At 40.0% G+C, this 17,754-nt stretch overlaps 1 protein-coding gene across 1 annotated transcript in view; it reads left to right on the top strand.

Moving 5' to 3' along the window:
• smad3a (SMAD family member 3a) overlaps positions 1 to 16,127 on the top strand; it is a 30,282-nt gene extending 14,155 nt beyond the window's left edge. The window contains exons 2-8 of the mRNA XM_067584366.1: positions 7,187 to 7,380; positions 7,742 to 7,876; positions 8,657 to 8,782; positions 9,604 to 9,816; positions 10,020 to 10,157; positions 11,231 to 11,375; positions 13,323 to 16,127. Of these exons, the coding sequence (XP_067440467.1) occupies positions 7,187 to 7,380; positions 7,742 to 7,876; positions 8,657 to 8,782; positions 9,604 to 9,816; positions 10,020 to 10,157; positions 11,231 to 11,375; positions 13,323 to 13,446 (1,075 nt within the window). The 3' untranslated portion in view covers positions 13,447 to 16,127. The remainder of the gene's footprint in view (positions 1 to 7,186; positions 7,381 to 7,741; positions 7,877 to 8,656; positions 8,783 to 9,603; positions 9,817 to 10,019; positions 10,158 to 11,230; positions 11,376 to 13,322) is intronic.
• The last annotated feature ends 1,627 nt before the right edge of the window (positions 16,128 to 17,754 follow it).

Below are 17,754 nucleotides of genomic sequence, written 5' to 3'. Positions count from 1 at the left end.
GTTTTCAACACAGTTTGGTAAAGTAGCAGTGTGTCGAATTTCAGAACCAAAGGTTTATTGAAGCCTCCCTTTCCAGAATTAATGAATGATTTGTCTCTTCACATGTTGTTATTGGACGACAGCAGCCCTCTGCTAAATGGCACTGGACTCCAGCTCTGTTGGTCATGGCTCGACAGACTGGCTGCAGACTTTATGAAAGGCACAAAGGTCATTTCAGCCCTACACCGCCCCCACCACCACCACCACCACCACCACCACCACCACCCTTCTCCCGGCGGTCGGGACAGTGGGACAGACGGAGGAGAGGGAAGGGGGGAGGCGTTTTAGGGGGCCCAGCCACAGACACTCTGAGCTGCCCTGAGCTGTTGAGACAGTCTGTCAGTCCTATTGTCCAGCAGCACCCTCCTTTCTTTATCCATCACCCACTTCATCTTCCCCCCTCTGTGCACTTATAGAGCAGATTGTCGCTGGAGGTTCTGATGTTTACATGCACTTGTCTGCTGCAGGCATGTAAAATTGCCCCAAAAAATCTTTTTAATGGTTTTTATTTGGCTTGAACATTACAGTTCAACTTCTCATAAATCTTCTCATACTGCAGCCTAATGACCAACATCAGAAAACAACAAAAGCAGAAGGTAAAAGGTGTTTAGCTTCTCACTGAGACTTCTGGCATCTTTTTAGTGAGCTTAGACTTAAATTTGAGTTTGAAGCTTGGCAGCGAGTTGTAAAAAGTCTGTGTCAAAAGGTCTGAGCCCACAGGGAGAGAGAGTGTGTGTGCGCGCTTGTGTGTGTTTCTTTAGCACCATCGCCAGCCTGAACACACACTATGTATATGTTTGTGTCTCTGAGAGTAACTGAGCATGCCTCAGAGTGTTTGTTTTGCCCCCCTCCTCCCCATCTCTGTGAAGCTCAATCTGCTCTGTCTGAGTTGGTTTTATGTCTAACACGCACACACACACACACACACACACACACACACACACACATACATAGACACACATCTAAATTTTGTCTAACCACTCTCAAATAACATCCTTATTTTTCACATTTGGACACCCCCTTTTACACTGATTATTACTAAATGTGTGAAGTGTAGTTATTTTGGTATGTGTGTGTGTGTGTGTGTGTGTGTGCGTGTGTGTGTGTGTGTGTGTGCGTGTGTGTGTGTGTGTGTGTGTGTGTGTGTGTGTGTGTGTGTGTGTGTACGTGCGCGCACAGATTGCACCCCCTACCATTCACACAAACTGACATGCTGGTTGGGCTTAAAGGTCAGGTTCAGCCTCGGCTTCGGGTCATGAAACACAATGATGTTGACACAGTTTCCCCTGTGGAAAAAAATCTATACCAATTTGTGCCTTTCATTTTTGTACATCAGTTTCACTTTATCTCTCGACAGAAGAACGTCATTGCTTCTCCTCTCGTTCTCAATCAGAAAGAGAATAAAGGAGCCCTAGAGATAAACAGGCATCTGATCCAATGAGTTTTAACTAGCCTTGCATGTTGTCTCGACAGATGGAAATAAGAATCAATGCAGGTCAGAAAAGTGAAGGGAGGTTTGGGTATTTCAGTTCAGTATTTTGTTCTTTGGGGTATTTAGTCATTTCTTGCACAATTCTACTTGCATTGGGACTTCATGATTGATTGAATTTGCTGATTTTTTTCAGGCATGTTTTTGTCTCATGTGGTAATGTTGAAATGGAAGGCGCTGAAACAATTATTTTAGTTATCAATTAATCATTAAGGTCGTTTTTCAAGCAAAAATGCCAAACATCTCTTAGTTTCAGCCACTCGATCTTGAGCATTTGCTGCTTTTACTTGTCTTGTGATAGTTGCTATAAAGTCCTTGCATTCTGGAAAGTCCTACGGACGGGATCAAATAAATAAAGTGAGTACAAGTGAAAATATGCAGAATCTGTTGGTTCTTTCACAGTCTTAAGTGATAGAAAGTTGAATATCCTCCAGAACTGGAATTTTGTTTAGTTGTTTGATGTCATCACCTCGAGTTATAAGAATTTTGATGTTTTCACAAATTTTTCAGTTTTCTGTCATTTTATAGACCAAATTATTCATTGATGATACAAGAACATAATCTGAACATGAACCCATAATTAGAACAAATGTTATTTTACAGCCCTCATAGTCTTTTTTTTTTATCACGATTACCTTTTATTACCTTTGGGTCTTGAACAGTTGGACAAATCAAGACATTTGAAGAAGCCACCTAGGATTTTGAGAAACTGTGATGAAATTTTACAGACAAAATGAACAATCAGTTAATCAAGAAAATAATCTGCAGATTTTTTGATAATGGAAGTAACAGTTACTGGATATATCCAGTACATACCACACAATTATCTAGTAACACATGCTGAAATCAGCCCTCTCCTTAAATCGGCCTTAAATTATACATTGTTCATTTTCATGGATTTGAGGCCGTTGGCATTTTTGAAAGCTAAATTTGTCAATATTGCAAAACAAAATCAAGGTGTTCCTGTATCATTCCTATCTATCCATATATTTTAGTGTGAGTTGAGACGTAAACTTTAAGTCTGTGGTGAGTTGTGGAGGCCAGTTTCTGCTGCCGTAGGGAGGAGCTGAAGGTTGAAAACTGCTGGCCTGGATTCTTGGAAGCCCTCGGATCCCACCCATGTCCTTCAAATCTTCAGTCTGGAGCTAACACACACAAACACAGACACAGGAGCCCAGCAGGGAATTTGGGGTCATGGTTCTCCCCCCCTCTGCCTCCCCCTGCCACATAGCTGAAGCACTCTGAGCTCCAAATCATTTTAAAGTGTTTTTCAGGGTTTGAGGTTGCCTGTTTAGACAGTGCTACTGGCTCGTCCTCTAAACAACAGGCTGAGGCTTGACGGCGGCGCAGGAGTGGTTTTTTTTACTGTCCCGGAGGTGTTTCTCATCAAAGTCTCATTGAACATGCCGTCATAAATCTCTTCAATAAAATGAGCCATTCAGATAGAGAAGGGTAAAGTGCATGTCTGGACATGTCGTGTTCACAGTGTTTTGTCTGTTGCTGTTTGTTTTGCCTTCTTGTTTTCTGTAGGTAAACAGAAATAAATCAAAGTACCGTATAAGAGAGTGAACTGACATGGCCTGTGAACATTGCAGAACATACTGTACCATTTAACCTGTACCTGCGGAGATAGTTTCTGAGTACTGGTAGCACATATTGCACGTATCAAACATGAACGAGAGCACACGGGCAACGTGATACACATTCCTGTGGGCCGGTTTCACAGAATTCCAATGATCAACATTTGCGGAAATATCTGCTTACAGAGGCAAGTAAACATGATATAAACAATTAAATCAATTAAAATAGTTTCAAAATCAGTTTTTCTAAATGTTTTACAAGAAAGGAAATGCAGTCAACATGTTTGTTAGACCTCACACTGTGTGTTTTGGTAAGAATCACTGAATGTAAACATAATTCTTGTTTGTCTTCCAGAAAACAAAAAAAAAATTTTTAGGTTTAAGCCAAAATACAAACTACAAGACTCTTAAATCCTCACCGAACATACTCACTGCATCACATGTCACACGTAAAATTAGTTCAAACCTAAGATTTAAGTTCATTTATTTATTTATAAGGACATTTCACATGAATCAACATTTCTGTAAATGTGCCAATGTTAGCCAGCTGACTAATTTTCAACCTCAGTCCTTTGGCAAGATGTTCTGAAACCAGTGAAGTGATGGTTAAAAATTACAAACAGGAGATAACAAGACACCATAATGACAATAGCAACAAAATAAGCATTGCCAAGACAGCGCAGAAGCCGTGCAGAGCAACAGGAAACAGCAAAACATTAGTACACTGACACATCAACAGTATCCACTATTTACTACATGTAGCCACGCAAGTAAGACAAGACAATGAAACAAAACAATACTGATGGATGTGTGTAGACGTGCAGAGCAACAAAAAGCAATAAGGCATACATGAAATATGATAATCACAATCTTGATTAAATGTTAAAAAATGCAGTTACACCCAACACATGAGCCATGCAGAGTTGTAAGACACAACTGTAGAAGATCGTACCACATTGTTAATAAAGTAGTAGATCAGTCTTACATACCCAGGTCATGCAGAGCTGACCGTAAGGCAACAGGCAGAGGACATGGGACAAGTTAGCAGCAAGTTAGCCAGTAATAACAGTAATAATATACAAAAATACATTTGTAGAAATTCCTGTAACAGAAATAAATGTGAAGTCTGAGGCTCAGTTGGAAGTTTGGAGATTTATAAGATACCTTGAAAATGAGTCATAATGGTCAAACGGGGGATATACTGTAGCTTGGCCTTGAATCGCGTTTTGTGTTTTTGACATTACTGTCTGTCTTAGGATTGGTCATGTCGGTCGTCCTTACTCCTATAAAGAAGAAAGTGTTACTAGTATTATTAGTGTGACTCAAACCATAACTTTACTGTAACCCTTCTCTTCATAAATACTGACTGGAAGGGGCTTTACAAAGAAAAGGACACTAACCCGGACGCCAAATAGCCAGTAATGTCACTGCAGTTTGTGTATGTCTGTGTCAGCCCACGCAGAGTCTAGCCCCACCAAACACCCACTCTGCAGGGGCATAAAACACATACCACTGACATCAGATCAGTCCCGCCTGACCATTTAACACATCTACAGTACAGTCAAAAGACTTTTTCAGCTCCAAAAGAGCAAGGGAATACTTAACACAAGAACTGCAATAGCTCTACATAAAATATTCCCTCTTTAAAGCTTATATTGTGCAATTTTTTTGTGGATACTTTGAGGCATTGTTATTTTTGATTGCACAGAATGTGAGTGTCTACATGTGATCACTGTTCCTCTTTGCAAAAGCACTTTTCATGTGTTTACCTCGTGTTATCATGAGTTTTGGATAGTTTATTATGGTTCACTTTTTTTTTAGCTGGTTTTGTGATTTAGTTATTTCAAAACTGATAACTTTCCTCATGTTCTCTTTTTTTTTTTTATCCATTTCCTGTAAATAAAGGTTGCAAGTTGTGTCATTAGGTTAAATATTAAACAGTGTGACAACATCTTAAGTGACTTTTAAAGGCAACTTAGATTCAAAGAGGCCTGAATTGCTCATGTGTCAGTCACAAAATATGCACTAATATGCCAAGCACATGAAAACTGCAACAGGATAGAGAAACAATGACTCAAGTAGACCCTCACGAACACTCCAAAAAGACACTTAACAGAATAAACACTGTGCTATGACCTCAAAAACTGAAGACCGAGGGCTTCACAAAGACAGCATTTACTGCAAGGTTTTCTATGTCACTACATAATAACACAAGGTGTTCCTGTTTTGTTTGTCCACTCTGGACAGATCAAAAGCTGCATAGTGGACTAAACACTGTTTGCCCTCAGGCGCTCTTTGATCAGACACCAAACACTTTGTTTTTCATGAGCTATCGCTCACTTTATTACAACAAGGACAACATTTATTTTTATATTCTTAGTCACGATATAACAGGTTATAATTATTATTATGTTTGCTCACTTCCCTTTTTGATGTGTCAGCAGTGATAACGAGTATGAATATGTTGTTGCTCACTCTGAGAACTTCTGAATGTGTTAGATTCACTGTCACTGAAGACAGGGCTTAACAGAGATAATATAATAATACACTGTCACTTAAAAAACATTGTACCACAAGCAAGATGACATTTCTGTTTCAAAACCTTATATTTGATGTATTATTGATTTACTATGTGTGTGTCATTTCATCTTGTATGGTTAACGAAGCTCTGATATCAACTTTCAGTTCTCTAATGTTGACTACTGGACCAATGAGGTGTAAAGTGCCAAGAAATTGCTGATGCTTTTACAAACTGTAGAAATTTTTAATAACAATAATAATTTAATTTATATAGCACTTTTTTTTTAAAAACATTGTTTACAAAGTGCTTAACATTGTCTGCACATTTATAAAACAAAAGCACATATAAATGTTTAAAACAAAATACAGCGATGCCCGTAGGAATAAAGTAAATGAAAAGAAAAGGAGATCAGTAGGGAGTGCTAAAAGATAAAAGACAACATCACATAAAAGCACATCTATAAAAGCACGTTTTTAGAAAAGATTTAGATCTTCTGGCAGGCTATTTTGGCAACTGCTTTTCAGCCATTGGACGCCTGTAAAGGGGAATCTTATCATATGAGGTTTGACAGCTCTTATTCATGATTCATGATTAAGTGTGAATAATCTTGGCATTGACCCCCAAGTGACACAAACTCTCCAGGTCTCACTTGGAGGCTTTTAAAGAGGTTTTTTAGATTCTGAACTTCACCAGCTTTCATCCAGTGATAGCGTGCGTCTTGAATTGTATGCTTCTGTATGCTTGCTTGCACATAAAGTACTCAGACACCATTTTACAGTTTCTAGACACCCTTCCCCCCCCCACCCCACCCCCCTCACCCAACACACACACTCACCCCAGCCCCCTTTTAAAGTACAGAAGCAGTGAATAAAAGCTTTTGCCATGAAAAATTAAAACACCATTCTTCGCTTGTCGCTCGTACAATGGTTGACCCAGATGGGGCACCACTGAGCTTTCAGTCGTTGGACAGTACACAGCCTTGTTTTTATTTGGAGACTGACATTTGTCCTTCTAAAGGGCTTTAGCTTAAGCCTTTGACCCTTACTCTGTATTTGTGTGTGAGAGTGAGTGGGTGAGACAGAGAGATAGAGGGGGCATATGTGGTCGTTGCCTCTTGCATAAGATGATGAGCGTGTTTTTTTTTTTTCCCTCTTTCAAGGGTCATTGTCCTCAGAGATTATGAGCTACTACCCCATTATGTCAATCAGAAGCATAAAACTAGCACTCATTACTATCTGACAGCCTAAATCATCATCCTGCCAGCATTATTGCATACCACATGAGTGCAGATGTTATAAAACACAATGAAATTCCCGTCGGTTGCTGCTGGTTTATTATTAGACATCACCTCATAACCAGCGAGCGCACAGCTGGGACCCTTCACAGAAGCCCCGACTTAACAACAATGTCAATGTTTGATATGTTTTGGAGGACAGAATACGAAGACACCAGTTTAATTTTAATTCCTCTTGAATGAAAATGCTTGAAAAACAGTCTATTTCAAACTAAAGCTCACCGTTTACTGACAGACCTCTCTTGATTTCCTTCCATCTCAAGGTCTCTGGATGGCCGCCTGCAGGTTTCCCACAGAAAAGGTCTGCCCCACGTTATCTATTGTCGTCTATGGCGCTGGCCAGACCTGCAGTCCCACCATGAGCTGCGGGCGGTGGAGCTGTGCGAGTACGCCTTCCACACAAAGAAGGACGAGGTGTGCGTCAACCCCTATCACTACCAGAGGGTAGAGACGCCAGGTATGATATTATGGAGTGGGCTTATCTTCTCTGTAGACAGTTTTATGGTTCTAACATGTTTTAAAAAAACAACTTTTTCCAAGAATTCAAAGGATAAAGTTTTATTGTTTGTACAGATCTTGTTTTTCAAGATGGACTTTATAGACTTGTTTTTATCTAGAAAGTTGTATCCACTTTTTGCTTTTTCTCTACTTTTCTGTTGTGTCATTGCATCACTTCATTCTTCTGTTATTCAGTTGTTTCACATTTTTACTTTGATTTATAATAAAGCATAATTTTTTACTAAATTCTGTTTTGTGTGTGTGTGTGTGTGTGTGTGTGTGTGTGTGTTTGTGTGTCTGCCTGTTTGTCCATCATACAGTACTCCCTCCAGTGCTGGTGCCCAGACACACAGAAATTCCCAGCGAGTTCCCACCTCTGGATGACTACAGCCATTCAATCCCAGAAAACACCAACTTCCCCGCTGGCATTGAGCCCCAGAGCAACTACATACCAGGTACCATCATGCTGTCTAACATCACTCACACTAAGTCTCTATAGCAAGGACACGTGTTTCTCCTGCACCTGCGACACAGGGCTGACGCGTATGGGATTCATTCACATTACCCCTTTGTCAAGCTGTTAACATTGTACCTGGGTCATGGGTAATGTAGTGATCCATGTTGTTGTCTGCTCTGGTTAGTCAGCTAATCACTCATCTTTAGTTCTTGGACACTAGACAACGCCTTTACACTTCCCCTTTCTGAGAGTTTGGTGTTGAAGGGGTATGAAAGTCCTTCAGTGTTCTTTTGTAAAATATTTCATGTGGACCAGTAGTTGTTGAAAAAGTTGGGACCCTAATGTGGGTTACCCACATAAGGGCTACAATGAGCTGAAGTGTCCCTGTGTTCATAAGTGTTCTGTAGCTGTATCCTACAAATTTCAAATTTGTAAATAATATTCAAACAGCAGAGAATTTAGAGAGCTACTACAAGAAAATCCAGTTAAATTGATATTAAAAAATAAACCTCTAAAGACTCATATTCCCTCCCTTTTCTTAACTAATGTTTCACTTTTTTTTGTTGATATTATTTTTGATATGTAAATTATATTTTGTTGCTCTTGTGTTTGTGACTATCTTGCCTGTTGGATATGTAATTTCTTGTTTTGAAAAGGGCTGTATAAATAAATCTTAACCTACTTAGAACACAGATATGCACCAGAGATATCTATCTTAGGAAATGTTTCCATAATTATGATTTTTTTTAAGTCTTGTTTTGGTCTGTGTGTGTCTCAGAAACGCCACCACCAGGCTACCTCAGTGAGGATGGCGAGACCAGCGATCACCAGATGACCCACAGCATGGACACAGGCTCCCCAAACCTGTCACCAAACCCTGTTTCACCCACACACAGCAACTTAGGTAAAGGACTGTGTGTCTGTGTATGTGTGCGTAAGTGTGTGCTTGTGTACTTTTCTGTCTGCCTGCCTTTGCTTGTAGACAAATGTTTCCATAGTGCATTTCCCAAGTGGGAATTCTCCGTTTGATTTGACTCCATTTTTGTAAGAGGAAACCAGGTGATGAAAGAAGCCTTTGTCTTCCCTTCACCGTGTGAGCTGTTAAACAGGCCAAGACACTATTCAGCCCACACTAACATCAATGACAATATCCTATGTTTATTCTATCAGGACGGAAAAACGCCAGGGGTCTTGGCCGGCGAGCTACTGGTGAAATAACAAAATCACAGCAGTTTCATTTGGCAATGCCGTCCAGCTCCGTTCTGTACTTCAAAGCCAAGGACAAAATGTTGAAGTTGTTAGAGAGTCGCCATGTTGAGGGGAAAAAGAGCAAATTACCAGAACCAGATGAAGTTACTGAAAACTATCATGGATAAGCCTGTAATTTGACCATTTTGGCTCCAGCGTTCCACCAGTGAGGGTTGAGTTTCCACATTTTGTCTCGTTAAAGCTTCTGGGAAACAGCGTATGGGTTTGACATTTTGTGACGCAAGCTCAATCTAATGTTTTCTTTGGTTTGGTAGTGTTTTCTTCCCCGCTACATCTACCGCTACCCCATTCTCTCCCCACATTCACCCTTTTTCACTCTTCCTCACCATTGTTGCCCTTCATTTGGATTTTCTGTCATATTAATTATATCTTGCCTCTTTTTCTCTGTTTCGTATTCTTCGTTTTCATATTTGATTCAATGCAAGCAAACTGTCACTTTCTCCATCTTTGTATCAGATCTTCAGCCAGTGACATACTGTGAGCCGGCTTTTTGGTGCTCTATTTCCTACTACGAGCTGAACCAGCGGGTAGGAGAGACCTTCCACGCCTCGCAGCCCTCGCTGACAGTGGACGGTTTTACGGACCCCTCAAACTCAGAGCGTTTCTGCCTGGGCTTGTTGTCCAACGTCAACCGCAATGCAGCTGTCGAGTTAACACGCAGACACATTGGTAGGTGCTGCCTCGGCTGAGATAATGATTCTTTCATAATCTCACAATACGTCTTTACCTACTCACAATCACACTTGTATTTCACTTAGAGTATACCAACACTAGAAAATATATTACTCTACGTTTGCAATTACTGTTCACTTCTTCAGTGCAGTATGAGTTTTATCTGAGGAGTTTGTTGTTCTGTCTTTGCTTCCTTTAAGGACGCGGTGTGCGACTGTACTACATTGGAGGAGAAGTGTTCGCTGAGTGTCTCAGTGACAGCGCCATTTTTGTCCAGAGCCCCAACTGTAACCAGCGCTACGGCTGGCATCCCGCCACAGTCTGCAAGATCCCTCCAGGTATGTGTCCAGCAGACAGAGATAGAAAGTTTTGGGAAAGAGAGAGACAGAAACGGGGGAGAGAGAATTGAAGACAGAAAAAGAGGGGAGAAATAGAGTTGGGAGCGAGGGAGGTTGGTAGAAAGAAAAATTGAAAGGAAAAACTGGAAATAATGAGTAATGTGAGCAGCTGTGGCTCAGGAGGTAATCGCCAAAAAATTGCAGCGTTGGCTGTTCAATCACAGTTCCTCCTGTCCACATGTCAAAAGGTCCTTGAACAAGACAATGAACTCCAAATTGTTCCCGATGGTCAGACCAGCAGATTGCATGGAAGCTTGAACCAGTAAATGAGAGGCCAATTGTAAAGCACTTTGAATAAAAGTGTTATGTAAATGCAGTCCATTTACCAAACCGGCAGAGGTCAACATACACAAAAACAAATTAGCTTTTCCCACATGTTCATAAGAAAAGCCCAGTATGAAGTTGTTGTTGAAACCTGTTGTTTCACGGGTGAGTGTATTCTCTGTGGGTCGAATATACTTCAGCACTTCTCTGAGCACTTTCTGTGTCTGTGGCAAAACTGACTTAACATTGGAAGACCTCGCTAGTTAGCCAATTTAAGTTAAGTCAATTATTTTAAATTGATGATTCAGAAAAGATTTACTGTGGTTGTATTTTTGCCGCTGTGAACATCATTTCACCATCAGTCTGGTTATGTCTTCTCTAACCAAAGTGTAATAAATAAAACGTCTTCCTCTCCACAGTGTTCTGTAGAAAACTATTAACATATGATTTCTAAATTTAAGAATGTTACATCTATAAGTCGTAAAGGAGGCTTGTTGACTAGAAGAACAATGTCGAAAACATTCATTGCACTTTGTTGTCTGAGCCTTTGCAAGGTATTGAACTGGTTTTTGAGCTTCAGACAGTTAAACTCAGAGTTCCCACCCATGTGTAAGCCAGATCTCCCTAACAGCTGTTGGGGAGATCTGGCTGTTTTCGCAGTGTGTCCCTGTGAGACCAAGTTGAGCGAAACCTGATTTTTGGTTGAATCTTAGTTGTCTAATGTTCTGTTGCTCGTTTTTTTCCCCCAGGCTGTAACCTAAAGATCTTCAACAACCAGGAGTTTGCCGCCCTTCTGGCCCAGTCAGTCAACCAGGGGTTCGAGGCCGTCTACCAACTCACCAGGATGTGCACCATCCGCATGAGCTTCGTCAAGGGTTGGGGAGCCGAGTACAGGTAAGCCGCTGTGACCTATCAGCAGCTTGTTTAGTTTCTAATCAGTAAAACCAACCACAACACGGCTTAACTGCTTAAATGGTGACAAATCTCACAACCAACCTGTCAGCAACATTATCAGCTCTGTTGTGTGAAGATCAAATCCTTAGCAAATGTCCTATGTAAATGCAGACAATACAAACAAACAGACAGTGAATCACATCCCACAATCCAGCCGCCCCCGCTTCCAGGCATCTGCTCACACTCTGGTGAATCCGGTGTATGACGTAGCCAAACCCTCATCAATAGAAACAGGCCCCAGTTGGCACGCCAGACTATTTTTAAACAAACACACATGTGCTGTGTCAAAAAGAGATGTCAGACTTTCCCTCTTCCATTCCCTCCCTGTTTTCCACACAGTCTGACTCACTGATAGTAAGAAAAGAGACGGAATGAAAAAGGGGAGCTGATGATTGGCTAAAAGTTGGCTCTGCAACAGGAGGTTTCCACAAGGGAGAAACCTTTGTGCTGTGAGCAGCTGCTCACCAGTCCTGTTCAGACCGAATGCTGACATGTGGAGACACTTAAAAACAGGATTCAGGTTACTGGACCAGCCATGCCCTCCTCCCTCTCCACCCACACCTCACTCTCTCTCTGTCTTTTCCCAAGCTGACCGTTGGTTGTTGTTTTAAATCTTTTGTCCCATGAGCTCCTCTTTTTTTTTTTTTAAATTTACTGGAAAATAGACATCAAAATGCACATGAACAAATGTAAAGGTGAATGTATGTATCTTGAAAAAACTGAACTATAATTGTCGCACCTGATTTATTCAGATAGAAGCTTCCTATCATTGTAATCTAGAGGCAAAATCATGCAACTGTCTCAGTTCATCTGGTTCGCCAAATCATAAATCAGACCTGATAACGATGTTAGATGATGTACAGATACTTTCTGTCTGCTGTTGTTGCTGGCATTGACGGGAGGTTTATGTTATTAGTTGGGTTTTTTTTAACTTAAAGTAGCTCATTCAAACTGCTGCAGTACATGAGCTTTGGTTCATCTGCAGCGTCCACTCCACACAACTGTCTGGCTGACTACACGGTTGTCAAAATGTGATTGAGTCAGAAAACAGTTCAACATCGAGGCGAGTCAACCAGTGGCAGAGCAGAGAGGAAAAAATTACACTTAGTTATCACTTTGTCAGGCATACTGGAAATAGAAACTTTTTTGGAAATCTGACCCTTCCTTTCAGAGCACACAGCCTGCATTTTGGACTACAGTCTGTGCTGTGTTTTCTGCAGCTGATGTTGATCTTTTATTGGACTCTTGAGGCACAAGAGCTGTCACTTAACTCCACCCGCCTTCGTACATATCGCTTGGAACACTTTTGCCTTTCCTCTGCTCTCCTCTCTGTGGGGAAAGCAATACGGGTTTTCATATAAAAGCTGCAGGGAATCAAGCAAGAGCCAAAGGATATGGAGATCACGAACTCGAATGTCTGGAGAAAGAATGTATACTTTATCTTCTCTGTTTTTTGTTTTTCAACAGCCTTTTAAAACATATTTCTTAAAGAAGCTATCAGAGGAGCAACCTTGAAAAAACTTAGTACAGTCTAAGCTTTTTTAAAGGTTTATAGAGCAAAGGTAACAAAGTTTTACGAAACACAACTTCCCAATTTCATTTGCACTTTAGGAAAGGGAAAGAATCACGTATAAGAGATGATTGTTTATTACTACTCAGGCTTATTTGAAATGAAATTTATCTTAAATTTATTTTTACTGGCATTAAAACTCATGTAAACCTGCACTCATCCAGTTTTGCGGTTTGGCTTTTTTTGTTTTCCAAGGCTTGAAATAAAAGAAGAGTAGTTTTGCTTTGATTAAACTAAACTTTGTACATTTATTCACACAAAATCCTGCCGTCTTGAGTTCTTCACATCTGTTTCTGCTCTCCTTGTGTCTCTCCCAGGCGACAGACGGTGACCAGCACCCCCTGCTGGATCGAGCTGCACCTGAACGGCCCCCTGCAGTGGCTCGACAAGGTGCTCACGCAAATGGGCTCCCCCAGCATCCGCTGCTCCAGTGTCTCCTAGGGAAAACCCTTCATTCATCCAGCCACATCCTGTACACCACATCTTCTGTCAGTGACTAAAAACACAGACTGCACGCAGATGAGAACGGTTACACAAGTACAGAACGATGACGAGCCCCCCCACCCCACCCTTCCCCTTCTTTCAGCCAATCCTCAATCTATTACTTTGTCCTTCCTCCCCACCAGCTGTCAGTAGCACTTTTTATATACATGTTGTTTGTGGCAAAAGGGGACAAGTGCATTAATGCAGTAAAACGTTAGTATGATCTCCACTTTTTGTCCATAATTATTTTGATGGAAATTTTTACCTTTGATATGTTTGGCAACCACAGTAAGTGCCAGAAAGGCTGTAACAATGGGAGGAGGGTTTTTTTTTTTCAATTAAGAGATTCTTATTTTCTTCATTATTTTGTTGAAAAACTCATTTTTCATGATTTTCATGTTTTTGTACAGACATTAAAGTGAACAGTGGAATTTTTAAAAAAAAAATGAATTTAATTTTTTAAGCATTAATAACAATTTTGTAAAGCATGTGTAAGATCATGTTAAATGCATTTCACTTGACTTTGTTTCTGTATTTGGGCATTTGATAGGTTATGAAGACATTTACAAATGTGACCCAGTGAGATGGATTGAAAACACATAATTTCATGGAAATGTTCAACCAGCATTTGTAAACACTGTGTGAAGAAATATACTGTAAGCCTAGTAATGATACTGGTTTAGGGCTTCATACTGTCAACTTACACAGCTTTTGTTATGACATGGTGTTTAACTGCATGTGCTTGTTTGGAGGGAAACAAATTATAAAGAAAGCAGCGGGTTAGTCTTCAAATTAAACTTTTGCCCCATCTGAGAGCTGTAAACTGTATACAGAGCAGAGTCAACAGCAGCTGAGTCTCTTCTAGAAGTCGTATGTGATACAACTTGTCAGCCAACTCTTTGTATAATTACTAAAATAATCAGTGGTCATTCCCCCTTCCTTAATGTGGTCCGTCTTGTTGTAATCAGTCCAAATCTCCTGCCTGCATGTAGCTGTGTTTGGGCAGTAGATTTGACTCACTGACAAGCCGTCTGATGCTTCAGAGTAGAGCAGAAAGGAGTAACAAATATTAAAAACCCGTAAATTAGTACTTAAAGACATTGGCATACATCAAATGCACTTTTGTTAAATAATATTCTAGTAAAGCGATGTTGAGAAAGTACATTCAACCGCAGTTGGTCTGCTACTCAGAGTGAAATTTATATCCTGCACCATGTACAGGAAAGCTTTGCCAATTTGCAAAATACTTTTTCAACTTTGTGTTGTGTAAAAGGCAGCGTATTCTCAGAACTTGAAAACATCTCACACGCTATTCTGCACATTTCTACAAATTTACAAACTGAGGAGACAACATACAGCAGTTTGCATACTTGTGACTGATACGAGCACTCTGCCGAAGGCTTTGAAGTGTGAAGAGAGCAGGAAGATGCTTTTTGCTATTTTCATTTTCTCTCTCAGCAGCCCATAACATTGGTCTCATCTTTAGCCATCAGTGATATTGACTTTTTGCACACTCAGGACTGTAAAAAAAAAAAAATGCAGCAGAATTATGTACAGAAACAGTGAAAAGGACAGATGCATGACTCTTGAGACTTTAAAGTCTATTTTGCTACCAATTATTTTTGTAGGACAATAAGGTGATAAATGTTTTTTTTTTTTTTTCCGCTCCAAGTGTTTTTGCATGACAAGACAGAAATACTGCTGGCAGGTTTGTGGATTAACAACCTTGTATTTTTCTACCTGTAAAGATGAGGCAGTTTCAGTACAAAGCACAGCTTTTTACAAAGGGAAATGTTTAGATAGATAGAGGCATGTAAATAACAGTAGCTCCTCAGAATCTGATGTCCCTATGTTTTTAGGTTAAAGTACATGTAGTATATACATGTGTTATTATGTGACCATTAACCTTTATAATGTTGATGGTTTTGCCAGCAGGAGAAGTAAAAAAAACAAAACGTGAGTTAAATTTGGGGAAGAGCTAATGCTGAAATAGAGAAGCATAGTCTTAGCTTTGGTCCCGTTTCCTCTCAGTCACCTGCTGTGTTGCAGGTGGTTGGATTTCCTTCTGGTTCCAAAACACTAGACAAAGACACAGTGGGTGAACATGGACAACATTTGAATCCTTTTACAGTACTTATTTACATTAACTCAGCGTTTGATGTTAATACCAGCCCGGTGGTGCTAATATTTAACATTTGTTGGGACTCATGAGAACTGCAAAGCCATGTGATTTTACTCTTAAAGCTGGCAGATTTTGATCTCTTCAAATGATGATGACTTTTAAACTGTCAAATTATGATGTTTCAGAAACAGTAGCATCTATCAATCTGAGACAAGACGGCTCTGTGTGGAGCTTCTAGTGTCCTTGAATGCAGCAGTCCTAATCCTAATGGGTTCTTTAACCCCATGGTCAATGTAATTACCCAATAGGGAATATTTTACAAGCAAATTGTCATTTTTATACACTCTTCAAGTAATAGTGCTTGTGTGTGTTTTTCCCCCTTTGTTTAAATTGTTCACTGTAATCGTTATTAGTTGTGATTTATGCTTTTGTGCTCTGAATTGGTCTTTTTAGATGTCTTGTATAAAATTATATCCTTTATTTTTCTCTGCCTATAAAAAGTTGATGTGATGCTTTATATTTTTGTTTATTATTGTTGGTGTATGAATAAAATCTATATCTTGTGGTGATACCGGGGCCGACGTGCCAAGTACGAGGGAGACTGGTTAGTAAGAATCTTAAATGTCAAACCGCATCTTTATTTCAGTGACCTTTCCATCGGATTTCAAGGTTATGGAATAACAACATTAGAAATCACAATTACCAAGTACTAACTTGATTTTATAGCTCGGCAAGTTTTGGTAGCATGAAATATACTTAGAGGCAGTTTTTACATGCTCTGTCTGGAGACATCTCAGGTTTTAGTCCCTCTGTCTGTTTCCGTCTGTAGTTTGGGGATTTCCTAGTCTGTGGCTGTCCTCAGAAGCAGACAGAAACAGTAATTACAGGCCCAAAGCAGACGCTCTGTTGTTTCTCCACTTATTGCTACATTACAAGCTAATGCAGACCATAACCATCTCTGCTGTCACAGAGGCACGGCAAGGGTTTGAATATGAAGGCAGGCTTTGTTTGTTCGATGCCCTTAAGGTAAAAGGGGGCAACTTGCCAGGCACTTCAGAAACCACTTCACTGTGGTGACAAATAGTTTGGTTGCATGAGAAAATCAATTGTTGAAGCAAGAGGTTAGGCTGGGCCTGAGCCAAGCGGAGTTTTCATCCTGCTTGTTCACTCTTCTTTGATTTATGGAATCTGAATGCATTAAAAAGCGGTTAACGCACTAGCAAGAGTCTCCATATTACGATTTTATACAGTCTACAGAGATACAGAGTGATAAAATCAAAAGCTGAAGCAGCAACTTTACATTAAATCTCCACCACAGTCTCTTTTTGTCAGAGTCTAGTTCTGCCTGCGCCTCTCTCCAGACAATAAAAGCATTTAGCACTTAACTCTGTGGTTTGCTGGAGAGTCAAAGACAGGGCAAATATGAATCATTGATTGAGACGTGTGCATGTGTATACGTGCTTGAAGGATGTGCATATGTAAAAATAGATAGGAGGGAGATCTGTAGTGTAATTGTCTGAGGATATATGACGTTTACAATGATCTTTACAAAAATATACAACACATTTGAATTATATTTTCAGAAAAAAAAAGCATTAATAAGCAGTTTGAATATGTTTCAAACAGACTGGCCCTTTCTTTCTTACAGAAAAACATACTGTATATAAAATAATCTGACAGCATTGGGCAGATATATAAGACATCTTTAGTTACTGAAGCTTTTTGGACACATAGTTGACACGAAATGACAGTTTTATGTGGTAAAAGTTTCTCTTTGGGAAGTCATCACTCTAGGTATTAAAGTTTCAAGTCAAAGTGCAAAAGGCTGGATGAATTCTGTCCAATAAATCACACTCACAAGGAAAGTGCTATCAGATAGCAGACAGAGAAACTGAGGAGTGGTCCTGTCTGAGTGAGGGGCACTGAATCATTTATAAATTATGGCCTGCTATGATTTATTCCACACAGACAAGAAGCAGACACCAGCCCTTTAAATGCATAAAAGAGTAGACAGCTGGAGTGTATTCAGGTTAAGACTCTATGCTCTATAATCATTTTAGCTTTTGGGTATTTTCACTCATAATTTTGTCTATTAAAATCCTTTAACCTCCCATATTAACATATCTGAATAAAGCCATACTGAC

Source organism: Thunnus thynnus, chromosome 1, assembly GCF_963924715.1.
Source record: "Thunnus thynnus chromosome 1, fThuThy2.1, whole genome shotgun sequence".
Classification (NCBI taxonomy): domain Eukaryota; kingdom Metazoa; phylum Chordata; class Actinopteri; order Scombriformes; family Scombridae; genus Thunnus; species Thunnus thynnus.
This window is presented reverse-complemented; position numbering and strand designations above follow the sequence as displayed.